Source organism: Silurus aristotelis (genome assembly GCF_946808225.1).
Source record: "Silurus aristotelis genome assembly, chromosome: 21".
Lineage (NCBI taxonomy): Eukaryota > Metazoa > Chordata > Actinopteri > Siluriformes > Siluridae > Silurus > Silurus aristotelis.
The window spans coordinates 3,531,572-3,546,967 of NC_139594.1; the positions used below are offsets into that span (position 1 = coordinate 3,531,572).

General features: G+C 41.0%; 2 protein-coding genes and 1 long non-coding RNA gene across 3 annotated transcripts in view; 1 reads left to right on the top strand and 2 right to left on the bottom strand.

Annotated features, from left to right (window-relative positions):
- Positions 1–3,225, bottom strand: part of gipc1 (GIPC PDZ domain containing family, member 1) — a 13,145-nt gene extending 9,920 nt beyond the window's left edge. The window contains exons 1-2 of the mRNA XM_083524587.1: positions 2,811–3,225; positions 1,195–1,591 (exon numbers count right to left, since the gene is read on the bottom strand). Coding sequence (XP_083380713.1) covers positions 1,195–1,485 — 291 coding nt within the window. The 5' untranslated portion in view covers positions 1,486–1,591; positions 2,811–3,225. The remainder of the gene's footprint in view (positions 1–1,194; positions 1,592–2,810) is intronic.
- A 1,444-nt stretch (positions 3,226–4,669) lies between these two features.
- LOC310717003 lies at positions 4,670–6,037 on the top strand. Its single transcript, XR_014530710.1, has 2 exons — positions 4,670–5,479; positions 5,623–6,037. It is a non-coding gene; the product is annotated as an uncharacterized lncRNA (long non-coding RNA).
- Positions 6,038–6,661: 624 nt separating this feature from the next.
- dnajb1a (DnaJ heat shock protein family (Hsp40) member B1a) lies at positions 6,662–9,906 on the bottom strand. The gene is made up of 3 exons (XM_083524586.1): positions 9,290–9,906; positions 7,708–8,270; positions 6,662–7,248 (listed from the first exon to the last, which is right to left on the bottom strand). The coding sequence occupies exons 1-3, from the start codon at positions 9,498–9,500 to the stop codon at positions 7,018–7,020; spliced, it is 1,005 nt and encodes a 334-aa protein (XP_083380712.1). The 5' UTR covers positions 9,501–9,906; the 3' UTR covers positions 6,662–7,017.
- Positions 9,907–15,396: the final 5,490 nt, after the last annotated feature.

Consider the following 15,396-nt stretch of genomic DNA (forward strand, 5'->3'; position numbering starts at 1 on the left):
CTCACACACACACACACACACACACACACACACACACACACACACACACCACTCTCACACTCACACCACACCCACTCTCACACACACACCACTCTCACACTCACACCACACCCACTCTCACACACACACACACACACACACACCCCTACACCACTCTTACACTCACACCACACCACACCCACTCTCTCTCTCTCTCTATCTCTCACACACACACACACACACTCTCTCACACTCACACCTACACCACTCTCACACTCACACCACACCCACTCTCTCACACACACACACTCACACACACACCACACCTACACCACTCTCACACTCACACCACACCCACTCTCACACCTACACCACACACACACACACACCACACCTACACCACTCTCACACTCACACCACACCCACTCTCACACCTACACCACACACACACACACCACACCTACACCACTCTCACACTCACACCAGACCCACTCTCACACCTACACCACACACACACACACACACACACTCTCACAAAAACACTTCCCCACACACACACACACCACACCTACACCACTCACCCCCCCCCCCAAACACCCACTTTCACACATCCACCCCACACCAACTCTCACACCACACCCACTCACACACACACACACACACACACACACACACACACAAATCTACCCCACACACACACACACACACACACACACACACACACACACATCCACCCCACACCCAGTCTCACACACAAACACACTTCCACACACTCACTCTTACACCCCACACACACCCACTTACACACCCAATACTCACATTCATCTACACCATAATCCTTAATTTCCTAATGTTTGCACGTATTAACACTATTTTCCTAATGTCTGATTCTGAATTTTCAAAACATCTCAATAAAGATTTTCCTGCTCAATAAAGAGCTGTGCCTCCGTGGGCGCGGTTTTCATTTTGGGACGCGGATCACGGCGAGGATCACGACGACGGCTGGCGGTGTAAAAAGAGAGACGGAGCTCGCTAGCGTGTTCAACGCCACGTGAAATCGAAACGTTTTATCTATACATCTATCTATGTCTATAATCCTGATGGACACGAACGGCTCAAAAATGTGCTAGTAGACAGAGCATTTCATCTTCCAGATGTGCAGGAGATACACGAGTGCACTTTCCTCTACTTCCTGAACCCGAAGCGTCTTCTCACCTCTGCCGGCGGGATTGCGAAGGCTTCCCCGATCTTTGCGTAGAGCTCGCGGACGTTGCTGAATCCCTCAATGCGGCCCGTGGGGCTCCCGTGCGCCAGCTGCGTGTGGAAAATGAGACGAGGTCGCAGGTTAGTGGGCGGAGGAGGAAGCCCTTCCTGCGTCACGCCTTCGGCGATTCCGACCCGCCCGATGTCCAGTCCGTCGACGTTGAGCCCGGCACGGATCGGCTCTGCTTCCTCGTTTTCCACCAGCGGAGACGCCTTCTTCCTGCGCCCCAGTCCGAGCGGCATGATCGGGGGTTCAGCGGTACAGAGGAGAGGCGAGAATCTGGAATGCGTGACGTTACGGAGTCTCAGGATCGACACCGTGGAGGCTCAAGCCATTTAAACTGAAGATCTGGAAATAAAAAAATAATAAATAAAGAGCTTGTGATCAATGTTCATACAGTTTCTCTGATAGCTTTATCTCAACTCGCTCATTCTATAGAGCTTCTATAGAGTTTCTATAGTAACGGTTTGTTTACAGAGGAGGCTCCAAAATAAACAAATAAAAAGTTGTGGGTTTTGGTATTAAATTCAATGGAAATGTGACTATAAACAGATAAAAAGTACTTCAGGTCTTTTTTAACATCTATACAGTCTGTATTTATGTTTTTTTCGAGGGACACGTGAAAGTTCCTTTTGTTTCTATGAAACAAACTCGGTCACGTGACGGTATGAAGACTGACTTTGATGTTGGAACTCGGACGTGTTTATCGTTTTCGGCTCATCGTCTTGTTGTATGTTGAAGTCTGTTCCAATGAGCCGAAGTCCAGACGGAGTTGCATGGTGCTGAAATATGGAAAGGTTGCCATGTTGGTTCCTTTAACCCGGAATAAGTGTCCAACCTTCTCTGCTCCAAAACAACCCCAAAACATTAAAGTGTGGGGGTGAGGGAGTCTGATCTCATCTTCTCTCCTGTTCTCCATCTCACACAAGTTCTTCTGGTAGAGACGAAAAGGTCACATTTGGCCTCCACAGAACTTTCATCCACTCATTTACTGTTTAAGGGTTTTTGCATCAAGTTTGTTGCATAGAAACAAAAAGAATGTCTCAAAAACCATCAAATAAACAAGATGTTTCCATACTATTTAAACAGTCTATATTTTTTTTGTATAAAAATACGGTTAATTATAAAATAGTATCGCGCTAAATCGTATCGACACACCCCTACACATCATCGAAACATCCCCGAGTCCAAATTTAGATCTATTTTTCTCTTTTTTTATATTTTACCAGCATTATATTTATTAATACATTCGATAAATAAAGACTCAAACCAAACAAACAAAAAAAGGAGAGTTAAAGAGTAAGAAAATAAAATGCTAGTCTGATAAGTTCGCTAGCTACAAGTTAGAGGAGGAAACTAGCAAGACCATGGGGAAACGACACCTTTTTAGCAGGCTAACGGGGAAGAAAACACCATTTAAAAAATAAATAAATAATAATAATAATAATAATAATAATGAAAAACCAATACATTGATCAGTGTTCGAATTTATAAAAATTCGAGCCGTTAGCGGATTAAGTCCGGTTCCGAACCCCGATATGACCGGAGAAAAATCGATCCGACTCACCACGATTACGCGATGAAATCGTATCGGAGCTCAAGACGATTAAACAAAACCCAGGACGTTAATTTTATAACCACTAGGATCAAATGTTCCCCATCATACGAGCGAAGACACAGAGACAGGAGACCGGAGACAGGGAGGATGATCATCCGCTGGAATGTCGTTCCTACCGCCAGGTCCAGGTTCAGTCCTGATTTGAGATGTAGGGCCCTAGTTAGTGCGCACGAGCTTCTTCTATTCAACACTCTATTCGGCACACTGAAGTGCGCGTACGTTAGGGGGCGCTGATGAGATTGGGATTTGAAAGAAAAAAAAAATAAATAAATTTCCAGCCTTGTTATTCCGCTTCCATTGCTCTTACGGAGGATGGGGCGAGGACCGCTTCAGGGAGAAGTGCGCTCCTGCCACCTAGTGTTCAGGAGTGAGAATTTAAATTCGGCATGAGGAGTGAGGTTGGGACAAATAACGGCGCACGCGCACGCACGATTGTTTCTGTATTGTCGATTGTCAGTGTAACTCAGTCTTAAAAAAGGTGGCGTGGTCTTTATAACTCAGTCTCAGAAAAAGGGGCGTGGTCCGTGCAACTCGGTCTTAGGAAAGGATGCGTGGTCTCTGTAACTCAGTCTCAGGGGAAGGGGCGTGGTCTGTGTAACTCAGTCTCAGGGAAAGGGGCGTGGTCTGTGTAACTCAGTCTTAGGAAAGGAGGCGTGGTCTCTAACAGTCTCAGGAAAAGAGGCGTGGTCTGTGTAACTCAGTCTAAGGAAAGGAGGCGTGGTCTCTGTAACTCAGTCTCAGGGAAGGGGGCGTGGTCTGTGTAACTGTCTCATAGAAGGGGCGTTATCAGTGTAACTCAGTCTTAGGGAAGGGGCATGGCTTGTTAGTCTCAGGGAGGGAAGAAGGCGTGGCCTGTGTGCTTGTCAGTCTCAGGGAGGGAAGAAGGCGTGACTTATGCTCTTGAACGTCTCAGTTAAAGAGGAGTGGCCTGTGTTCTTATTAATCTCCGTAAAGAAGACATGAACATTGATCTCAGACTAAGTTGAGAAAACAGGGCCTTTGTTCTTGTTACTTTCAGGGAAGAAGGTTTGGCCTTTTGCTCTCTGTCAGTCTCAGGGAAGGAGGCGTGGCCTGTGTGCTTGTCAGTCTCAGGGGAAAAAAGGCATAGCCTGTGTTCCAGTTATTCTGAATAAAGGAGGAACGCTCCATATTCTGGTCAGTCTCATTAAAAAAATGGCGTAAGCCTGTGTTCCTGGTAATCAGAGTAAAGGTGGCGGAGCAGGCATTCCTGTCCATCTTAAACAAGGTGTGCTCTGGACCACACTACATTCTGATCACCTCCTCGTACTACTGCAAAAATAAAATAAAAACCTGTGAATAATTGTGTTTATGGCTTTAAAGGTTTCCCAGTCTATCCTATAGTGTGACCTTCACCAAAAAATCCCCACGATCAACACAATCAACCACTCACCATCATCTCTGAGACGTCCTGATGTACCTGAAAGATCAGCAGGAGCCGGGTCGAGTCGAGCCGAGCTCTCGTTGTCGTCAGGTTTGCTGACAAGTCGAGAATTCACGAAGGATTTACCAGAAAGTTTGTGGCCTGACGGTTTGGACATCAATTAGGATCCTAATAACTTTATCGAATGCATGTTAATAATCCCTCCTGGTTTCATCCCACTGGACTTCTAAATTAAATTCATGACTTTAGATTTTAGTTTCCAGTCAATGTGAAGTTACATTTGGTTTCATGGCTAAAAACAAAAGCTGGAAATTTGACGTCTTGCAGGTTTTTGGAGGTTGCAAGTCCTGGAAGCTCATCTAATAATTAATGTGAAATATTACACACACACATCATCGTTCTCATACAATATCTGTCAAATCTCCATCGTGATCCATCACAGTTCAGTGTGTGATCATCGTGAGAAAACTGAGACGTGATACAAAGTGGTTAAACGGTTTAATTGGCTTGGTTTGTACGTGACCTGCTCATCCTTTAGTACAAAGTTGTAGACCTGATCTGAGCTCCGGCTCGTTCTGCCTAAGACATCGTCAGAGAATCTGTTTTTGACGTAAAATCAATTGAAGCACATCTGGTTTTATGAGGGATTTTTTGGCTGAATGATCTCCAACAGCTGCGCTCATTTTCATCACGGACCGCGTTTACCTGCTCGCCTCATGCGTCTCACGTGTCGGGATTATTCACGTACCAAATCCATTTCGGTCTTCGTCCAAAGAAACAAAACGTCTTCTGTTACGTTCAGACTTATTATTAACAACATAATTGTGTTTATTTATTTTTTGATGTTTGAATGATTCTGCATCCATGTACAAAACTGACTGTTTAATACGGCTCAGGTTTCAAACTGAGAGCAGCAGCAGTTTGTATACTACAGTAAATATACTGAAGTAAGAAAACAGATTTAAGTAACAAATCTTTGCGTTGTGACTAAAAACCGGACGTGATCCTGCCAAAGCAAAATAAAACAAATCTTTAAGTGGGCGGAGTTTAACTTTTTGCATGTGAGAGGATTTCTGACCATTGGAAGGGTTAATCGGAACTCCTCGAGGAACTGGAGGGATTAGATAGAAGTCCTTTAAGAGTAAGCGGGGTTTGTCAGAACTCCTTCTAGAGAGGGAGGAGTTAGTCAAAAGTCCTTCAGAAGAGGGAGGGGTTAGTCATAAGAGGGAGGGGTTAGTCAGAAGTCCTTCTGGAAAGGGAGGGGTTAGTCATAAGAAGGAGGGGTTAGTCAGACATCCTTCTGGAGAGGGAGGGGTTAGTCATAAGTCCTCCGACGGGGGCGGGGGGGAGGGGGGTTAGTTAGATGTCCTTCTGGAGAGGAAGGGGTTAGACATAAAAGGAAGGGGTTAGTCAGAAGTCCTTCTGGAGAGGGAGGGGTTAGCCAGACGTCCTTCTGGAGAGGGAGGGGTTAGCCAGACGTCCTTCTGGAGAGGGAGGGGTTAGTCAGACATCTGAAATCAGAACTTCAGAAACAATTAGGTTTAATCAGAAGTCCTTCAGGAGCCGGAAAGGGTTAAATAAAGAAGTAATTTAGAAGCGAGAGCAGTGGTCAGATCTTCAGTATTAGGAGATTAGAATTGATTTGGGATAAGATAGAACCAAATCCTTTTGAGGCAGGAGAAATTGATCAGCGTGCTTATGGTGCTAGACGAGGGTATTTAGTATTTACACCTCGAGCAGAGTATTGGATTGTTTAGCATTTCTTTGGAAGCGTGAGATTGGTCAAAAAAACTTATTTAGTAAAAGAAAAAGGAGCGGTTTGGTCAGAACAGACCGATCTCTCGTTTTATGAAAAAAATAAAAAAATGTTCCCACTCAAAAAATAAAACGACGCACGTCACCCGTCTGATAGAACACTTTTAATTTCATATGGTATCTGTATTTAAAAATCTATACATTAATTACTATTAAACACATGCGTGCATTAAAAACAGAAAGTGGCCTTTCCCAAAACTATAAAAAAAAAAACAACGTTTTAAATCCTTCTTTTTTTTCCTCGCACTAATATCAGCCATTCGTTTGTATACACATGATGCAGGAATCTGGATTTCTGGACACCTGGAGACTTTAAAACTGTACGGAATCGAGATCCGAGACACAAGACGCATGACACGAGACGGTGTCGGGGTTAAAAGCTGCCGCAATTGTGTAGCGTGTAGGGAGTGTGTGTGTGTGTGTGTGTGAGCGCCTGAACCCCACACACCCACCCACCCACACATATACTCTCACACACACACACACACACACACACACACACACACACACACACACAGTCGGTTACCATGTAAAAAGCGTTGCTCTGAAGTGAAATCCCATGAGTCTATCCTTCTTTACCCACACCCACACACAGTTACTAGTTTACATGATTGATGAGGGGAAAACACGATTCATTAAATTACATCAAACAGCTCTGTCCCTAATCTTCCAGAATTTGAAGAAGTCAAAACTATGAAGGCAGCTGAATCATCTTTGAGGTACTGCATATCGCACGTGTACGTGTGTGTGTGTGTATCTGAGTGTCTGTCAGTACTGTGCAAGAGGTTCACAGTGACATCAAAAGTGCACTCAACACAGGTAAATGGTTTATAAATTAATACTGTGGAGCAGTCTGGCCAATCCAGATTCTCCACAGATTCTCCCAACAACCCCACCCTCTCCACCCCCTCATAACAAACCCCCACACACCATGAACATTCACGGAGGGAGGATCTGCATCAGAGCATCGCGAGTGTTCAGCGTCACTTTGTCCGGAAACTTCACGACAAACTCCAGCACCATGTCCCCTCTTTTGTCGGGACATTTAGACAGGGGCAGTCCCTCACCCTGGACCCTTTTCTTCATTCCCGGTTTGATGACGTCGTGAGACGTCACCGTGATGGTCCGGCCATCCAGCGTCGGCGCGCTGATCGAGCAGCCGCACAGTGCCTGTGGAAACGGAAACCAAAACACAGAGAGCTTCCTGAGTGAAAGGCTGGTGTTCTCGACGTGAATCTCCAGAAGTAGCCACCTGGATGCTGATCAAAACGTAAGGAATCTCTTGTTGCCTAAACCTCACCACAGAGGGAGGATCTGGACTAATTCTGGAATGTTCTACTGATTATATAGGTCGAGTAAATAAATTCTCTTAAACAACACATTTCTTTATATTATTGTATCAGGTATAATGTTGGGGAACGTCCATTAATCCAAGGACAAAACATAAACCTAAACTATATATAAAAATCTTATTGCCTGACACTGGAGACTCCTTCCTTCAATGTTAAATACATTAAATTCTACTTGTGCTTTGTAGGTGAACTACCATCAGGGCTGCTGACCAATCAGATTCAAGATTCCAGCAGTAATAATGTATAGAGGAGCCTCTCGAATCAGAAGGACACTCACGTCTCTGAGGGATATCCTCGCAGGGAAGATGATGTCGGAGCCTTCTCGGCGGAACACCGAATGCGGCTTGTCTTTGACGACAAACACTATGTCCGCTGGGATATTAGTGGGCGTCTCGTCCCCTTCCTTGGGAAAGGTAATCTTTGTCCCCTCTTTCCAGCCGGGTTTGATGTTCACAGTAAGGATCTTGTCCTCTGTGCGCACCGTGCAGCCGTCCAGGTTCAGCCGCTTGCGCGAGATCTTCATCTTCTTAGTGCAGCCGGAGAACACGTCCTCCAAGCTGAGCTTGAGCTCGTGAATAACCGGAGGGTCTTTCTTCTTCCCCCGTGGCACATGCGCGCCGCCCACACGGGTCTTAAAGGACCTGGGAAAGCCTCCCATGCCACCCATGCCGAACGCCGCGAAGGGGTCGTCGACGTCCATGTCTTCGTCGGCTCCATGAGAGAAGAACTGATCGAAGGGACTACGGCCGCCGAAGAACTCTGCGAACATGGCGTGCGGGTCTCCGTGGAACGTGTAGCTCGGCCCATTGGCTCCGCAACCTCCGGAATGTCCTTTAAGTCCTGGAAGGAAGAAAAAAATTATAATATTTTGAGAAATAACAAGACATCCTGTTCTTCATCTTCAGAATCAGGAGCCTGTAGCTTCAAATACACGAGAGTGAAATTATTGCTTTATCCAATCAGATTTCAAGTCGACAACAGGGCCTTCTAGAAGGCGACCAATAACCGTGATTTTCACGTCCAGTGATTAGATGGTCAGAAAGCGCGCTAGTCAGAGCTCTCCACCCACATCTCTAGCAAACTGCACCAGCTCAAATATTTTAGTGTGGATTTAACTGCTTTTTTTTATTCCACAATGGATAATAATTTGCCTGTATTTCGAATCCCTGGTTTTTAATGGTCAAATAACTGAAAAAGACTGCAAATATGCACCGAAAACCTAAAGTGGACTGTATGTTTTTCATATTTTAAGGTGAATATCGAAGCTTCTGTTAGAGATGATGTATGTGGTCGCAGCCATGGCTCCAGTGAATGGAAATTCGGTGCAACACAGATTAGGAAAGTTTCCCTCTTGAGTCTAGTTCATCTCAAGGTTTCCTCTGTACGCCATCCCAAAGAGTTTTTCCAAATCAAATCAAATAAAAATTAATTGAATTGACGGAGACATGGTTGGCATCTTACTGATGGTATTAAGAGGTGGATTGATTCAGAGAGGACACCAGTAAAAACCTGGGTGTGAAATACAAAGCCTGCCGTTGAGATATTACACACACACACACACACACATATACATTGTTTATATATATATATATATATATATATATATATATATATATATATATATATATATATAAAATAAAGTCCTGGCTTTTCTGTGATGTAATCATATATAAATAAAAAAAAAAGGTGAGGTTAATATGAACATAATGACAATCATATTAAAAATAATTTACTTTCGCCTTCATTTAGAAAGTGGTTGGCAAATATATTTAACATAAAGCCACGCCCATTCATACAGATCACGCCCCCTCTCCCCGCAAAGCCACGCCCCACGGCCAGGTCGACTCGTACTGACTCACCTTCCTCCCCGAAACGGTCGTAGACGTCTTTCTTCTTGGCGTCGCTCAGGACGTCGTAGGCTTCTGCGATTTCTTTAAACTTATCCTCGGCTCCGGGGGACTTGTTTTTATCCGGATGATACCGTAACGCCTGCTTTCTGTACGCCTTTTTAATCTCATCCTCAGAAGCGCCTTTCTGTATACCCAGGACTTTATAATAATCTTTACCCATCACAAACGTCTTGTAAAATTATTTATTTAAAAAAAATAAAAGTACAAACTCCTAACTACCGGTTTAAACAGCTGTCCGATCCATGAAGAGATTATTCTACACAATGCTTTTTTTTTTTTTTTCCCTCCACGTACAACAGTTACCTTCTCTTTCTTTTTTCACACAAACTCGTCCTTTTTCTCCTCGACAACCCACACCGCATTCCTAAAGCGCTCGGAAAATCTACACTAATCCCACGAGAAGGTTTTTACATCCGTCCTAAGGAGCATTACGAAAACCACAATAAGGAGAGACCTCATCATACGGACCTACAGAAAGTTCCAGAGAAAGCTCGTGCCTCTGCTTCAAATTGTGTCTGACGTGTTTCTAAACGCGACACACCACAGCGCCATCTGCTGACTCGGAGCGCAAAGCCAACTAGACCCGCCTTTACTGCGCTGTTATTGGATCATTTGAATTCCCCTAGCCAATCACGGGATTAGAAATGACTACGTGTAGAGCTCCGTTGTTATTATTATTATTAATATTATGGATGTTGTTGTTAGTAAAAAAGCCCCAGTATCACCAAGCTGCCACTCTCGGGCCCTTGCGAAAGGGCCTTAACGCTCTGTGCTCCAGAGGGGTAGTTGATCATAGTTGATCCATGTAGTCGATCACGATCCACAATCCGGCACGCACGTGACCTGCAGATTGGTTTTTTTTTAATTTGCGGATTAATCTTAATATTCTTTTAACAATCGCAGAGTGAAACACTTTTTTTTATATTGCATTTGAAGTAATTTTGTATCTACACTCGTGTTCATCAGACAACAATAACCCCTAGCCGGAAGATCGGGAGAACTCGGAAAGCCTCCCACATCATTCAAATCGTGACTCAAAAACCGGAATGCGATCCGAACCGTGAGATTTGTGATCCGTTGCACCAGTAATCATGAATGACCCTGCACTCTGACCCCAGTTTCCTAAAATTGCAGTGGTATGTTCAGTGTTTAAGGTATTAGACTTAGTCCAGAAGGTCCCAAGTTTAAATCCCAGCATCACCAAACTGCCACTTTTGGGCCCTTGTGCAAGGCCCTTCACCGCTTATTAGTAAGTCGCTCTGGAAAAAAGGCTTTAAATGCAAATACGCAAATAATCTGTAATGAACATGGGACGAGTAAAAAGCCCCTTTTTTACTTTACTTTTATTATTAAAATGACATGATAACTAAATAGTTTATTATTTCCTTATACATGTGGAGCATATTGGATTTTATTCCCCTTTATAAACTTAATTTTTAATATCTACCGTATATGTCGTTCTTTCACATAAATATCCTGAAATCTATTGTAATCATTATAATATCTTCTTTGTGAAACTTTATTTCACACTAATACTTGCTTCTCGTATATATATATATATATTTTGTTTATAATTATATTTAATTTACTGTATAGACATCCAGTATCAATTACATATAGGCATCCATCTATACAGTACATACATACACACACGATATATCTTCAGCTCCATGAAGATCTGCTGTCCATGGGGTTGGAGTGGAAGATCTTCAGCAAAAGAGCTCTACACCCTTTTTAACACTTTTAGGATGAATGTTGAATTAATAATCTGTTTTATTTGAGTGATTGGTTTAGTATTCTAACAACTATAAGACCGGTTTTAAATTAGGGAGCTGTGAATTAAAAAGTAAAAAAGGCCCAGACTAAAACACATTTCTCTTCACAGACACACAGAGGATATGCAAACTGACTCTGTCATATGCTTCATACATAGTGTTTACATTATTAACACACTGGAACTGCGCAATTCTCAATTCTCCAAACTTCACGTATTTTTGCACACCTGCAGTAAGATATACATTCTACCTGTACACCTCCAACCTCCATATTTTTATATTAAAAAAAATACCTCATATATGTAAATATTCATATCATTCATTTCATGTATTTACAGATACAATGTAAAAAATGATTTTGGTGGGCAGTAAATATTACTCTTGCCAATAGTGTACAATTTACTTAATATGTAAGTCAGCACGTTTTATTATATAATAATGAGTAAAATTAACCCACACTCCCTAATTATTTATAGTAATAACTGCAAACTAAAAAAACGTTGTAATATATACCCAAAAACGTTGGCCTGTCTGTTAGAGCAAGAGCTATCTGGGGCACATGTTCGTTGGGTGAGCTGGATTGTGGAAGTTCAGTGAGAGAAGAGCTTCAGTGCTGACAGTAACTATTTAGTTCTCTGGAGAGTAAAGATACTATTTAGTTCTCACTCTCCAGTGTTCTGTATTGTTGAAAGATTTATGATCAAACTCTTGATGTCACCCAAATGAGGATGGGTTCCCCTTTTGAGTCTGGTTCCTCTCAAGGTTTCTTCCTCATAACATCTAAGGGAGTTTTTCCTTGCCACAGGCTGCTCATCAGGGATAAATACACATCGTTCACCTTCACTGTTGATTTCTGTAAAGCTGCTTTGAGACAATGTCTGTTGTGAAAAGCGCGATAGAAATAAACTTGACTTGACCTTGACTTGACTTGACTTGACTTGACTTGACTTGACTTGACTTTAACTATTTAGCCTGCATATTTATCAATTAATAAAAGAAAACGGGCACTTAGAACAATGACCACAATCTTATGACAGATAAAACTAACTATGTTAGACAAGAAGTTCACGTATAGCTTTGGACATCGGTCATAGCGAGCTAGCTAAAAACACATTTTCTCTTGTGCTAATGTTAAAAATTTGCTTTTTCCGCCTTATTGAAGCGCTAATGGTACTGCAAGACGCGATTTCGAAACTTTTACCCGTGCTATTATATTCTAATCTAAGTTTTATCAAGTTACCGAAAGGTAGATAGTAACATAGCTAACTCATATAGCTAGCTGTGTGTGTGACTCCATTAGCCAATGTTTAGGCTAAATGAAAGTTTACCAGAAAGCACGTTTAAATGTTAAAATGGAAGTGTTGTGGGTAAGACAAACATTTTGGTGTTAAGTTTGAGCTACAGCATTTAAAATATAATTTTAAAGTTGTGCTTAGGAAATGACGTTCGTCACAGCAACAAATGTTATTTTAATGTTAAAACAATAGACATATTTATGTGAATGTCAGTTATTTATTGTCATAGCAGTTTAATTTTAAATTCAGCAATTGTGCATAAATTAAGCCTACTCAGGATTGTTGTATAATGAAGTGGACAATTGTAGACTTAATTTATGCACAATTGCTGAATACACTATAGTGTTGAAATCTAAAACATTGTTTTAGTTTGTTTTTTATTTATGTCCATAGTCCCTTGTTGAAAAGCACTAATTTATATTAGTACAAACTACCTACCTAATTGTAGGTAGTTTGTAATAATATAAATTAGTGCTTTTCAACAAGGGGCTATGAACACATTTGCACACATTTTTCTCTTGAGACATGAATATGACTGACTTTAAGATGTGCAGCCATGAATTATGATTAGTTCAATGCCATATACAGTACAGACCAAAAGTTTGGACACACCTTCTCATTGAAAGAGTTTTCTTTATTTTCATGACTATGAAAATTGTAGATTCACACTAAAGGCATCAAAACTATGAATGAACACATGTGGAATTATATATATATATATACATAACAAAAAAGTGTGAAACAACTGAAAATATGTCATATTGTAGGTTCTTCAAAGTAGCCACCTTTTGCTTTGATTACTGCTTTGCACACTCTTGGCATTCTCTTGATGAGCTTCAAGAGGTAGTCACCTGAAATGGTCTTCCAACAGTCTTGAAGGAGTTCCCCGAGAGATGCTTGGCACTTGTTGGCCCTTTTGCCTTCACTCTGCGGTCCAGCTCACCCCTAAACCATCTCGATTGGGTTCAGGTCCGGTGACTGTGGAGGCCAGGTCATCTGGTGCAGCACCCCATCACTCTCCTTCTTGGTCAAATAGCCCTTGATGCCTTCAGTGTGACTCTACAATTTTCATAGTCATAAAAATAAATAAAACTCTTTGAATGAGAAGGTGTCCCCAAACTTTTGGTCTGTACTGTATGTGTCAATAATTAAGAATTGTTATAATGTTATGTTGAAATGTTAAATGGAATGTTGCAAATGTAAATGTTTATACCAGTCTGCATGTGTCTGTCTATACTTTTTCAATTCGAAGAGAGGAGGTGGTGACTCTCAGCTATCAGTGTCTTCAATGAGAGGTGGCCAGCTTTATTCACTGAGACTCAAGTAAGAATAATTATATTTGTTATTCTTTTTCACTAATGTATTTATAAACGCCAATAGTTTCCAACCTTTACTCCTACATACACCTATCGTACCCCTAAATGTGTAAATAAAGCAAATTAGAAATATTACTAATATATTTCATATATAAATCTTTAGAATTTGAAAAGTGAATTTGGAAAGGGACTCGTCATTGAAAGATTTGACTTATTTACTAGATCAAAGAGGAGTTCCGTCGGATAACAACTATTTCCCTGGAGGAAACATTCATGTTTAAGCTTGAGAGTTACATACCCCGTCTTCTGCAGCTGATGCGTCCCAAAAGAGGTGCTGTTGGTACCAGGATGCGCCCTCTCCTTAACACTGTAAATGAGGTATGTTTTTTTGTTTAAATAGTCTCAAAGGTGCAAACATTAATTTGTAGAAAAATTTTTGTTTATTTCTGCCAGTTAAACATGAAAAATGAGGGCCAAACAGAACAAACTATGAAGGTGCTTTTGATCCATAATCCCATGGCTGAGGACGATCCAGTAGACGTATCTATTGTGATAGAGGGCATCCAAGTGATCAGTGGGTGTGGATACAAAACCAAGGCATGCGTGTTGTTGATAGGATTAATCTATGCCCTCAACCTTGAATATCCCGAGAAGCTCAAGAATACTTGTGAAGTATTTCAAAAACCTTTTTTGGAGCTAGATGGAGGCAAGTGTCTCAAGAAGGTTCACATCCTCAAAATTAAACTCATGGAATAGACTGCTTCTTGCCTTTTTTGTTGTTCTTGTTGTTAATGTCAAAATGTTTTGAAATGTATCTCATTTTATACATAAAAAATACATCTATTCAAGTATTAGTGTCTCAGGATACAGTAATTGGTAAATTTCAAATAGATGTTTGTTATTTGAACAAATAGGCATCCTAAGTTGAATTAATGAACAAGTAGACACACTATTTGAGCAATGTTAGCCGAATTCTTTAATTTGTATTTTTATAATGCTGTTTGAAGGAAAAACTCAATTTCTTGTGATCAAGATTTGAATATGTTCTTGTTGAATTTGCAAAGAATCATTTGTTTGATTTTTGGTTGTTTATTAAAAAATTCATGATCTATTGTGTCTGATCACTTTTTAATGTTATTAGTAAGTTTACCTTCCTGATTTAATAATGGTTAGTCATATTGGTTAATTAATAAAAGCAATTATTAAATAAATTGAAAAAATACAATGGTGTTAATAATACTCACTTTTTATAAGTTATTCATTGTCTAATATTATGAATAGATTTGACCTAATTTCAATTGCAATGTTATAGCTGATTTATTTAGGTACTCTTTACGAACAGTGTAGGGTGAAATTTACCCAAACAGACTGAATGCAAATTGTTACCTCACATTTTTTGGGTAGATTCTATAGGTAATTTTTTACAGTGTACTCCTGCACACACACTTGTAAATAATTATAAATTTCTTATGCCTCGTTATTACTATTGTTTTCTGTTTAATAGTTTTTTTATGTTGAATGTTTGCTGTAGTTTGCTGTAGTTTGCTGTAGCCTCACTTAAGAATTTCATTGTACAAACTGTCACTGACATCTGCATAAATGACAAATAAACCTGAAAGTCCCAGAATGCCAATATAGAAACCTGAGCTGTAGGTGAAACATTTGAGATT

Coding starts and splice junctions, on each gene's coding strand:
- dnajb1a (XM_083524586.1), bottom strand. CDS start 9,500: ATGGGTAAAGATTATTATAAAGTCCTGGGTATACAGAAAGGCGCTTCT. Junction 8,271..9,289: donor CGACCGTTTCGGGGAGGAAG/GTGAGTCAGTAC, acceptor TCTTCCTTCCAG/GACTTAAAGGACATTCCGGA. Junction 7,249..7,707: donor CGAGGATATCCCTCAGAGAC/GTGAGTGTCCTT, acceptor CCGTTTCCACAG/GCACTGTGCGGCTGCTCGAT.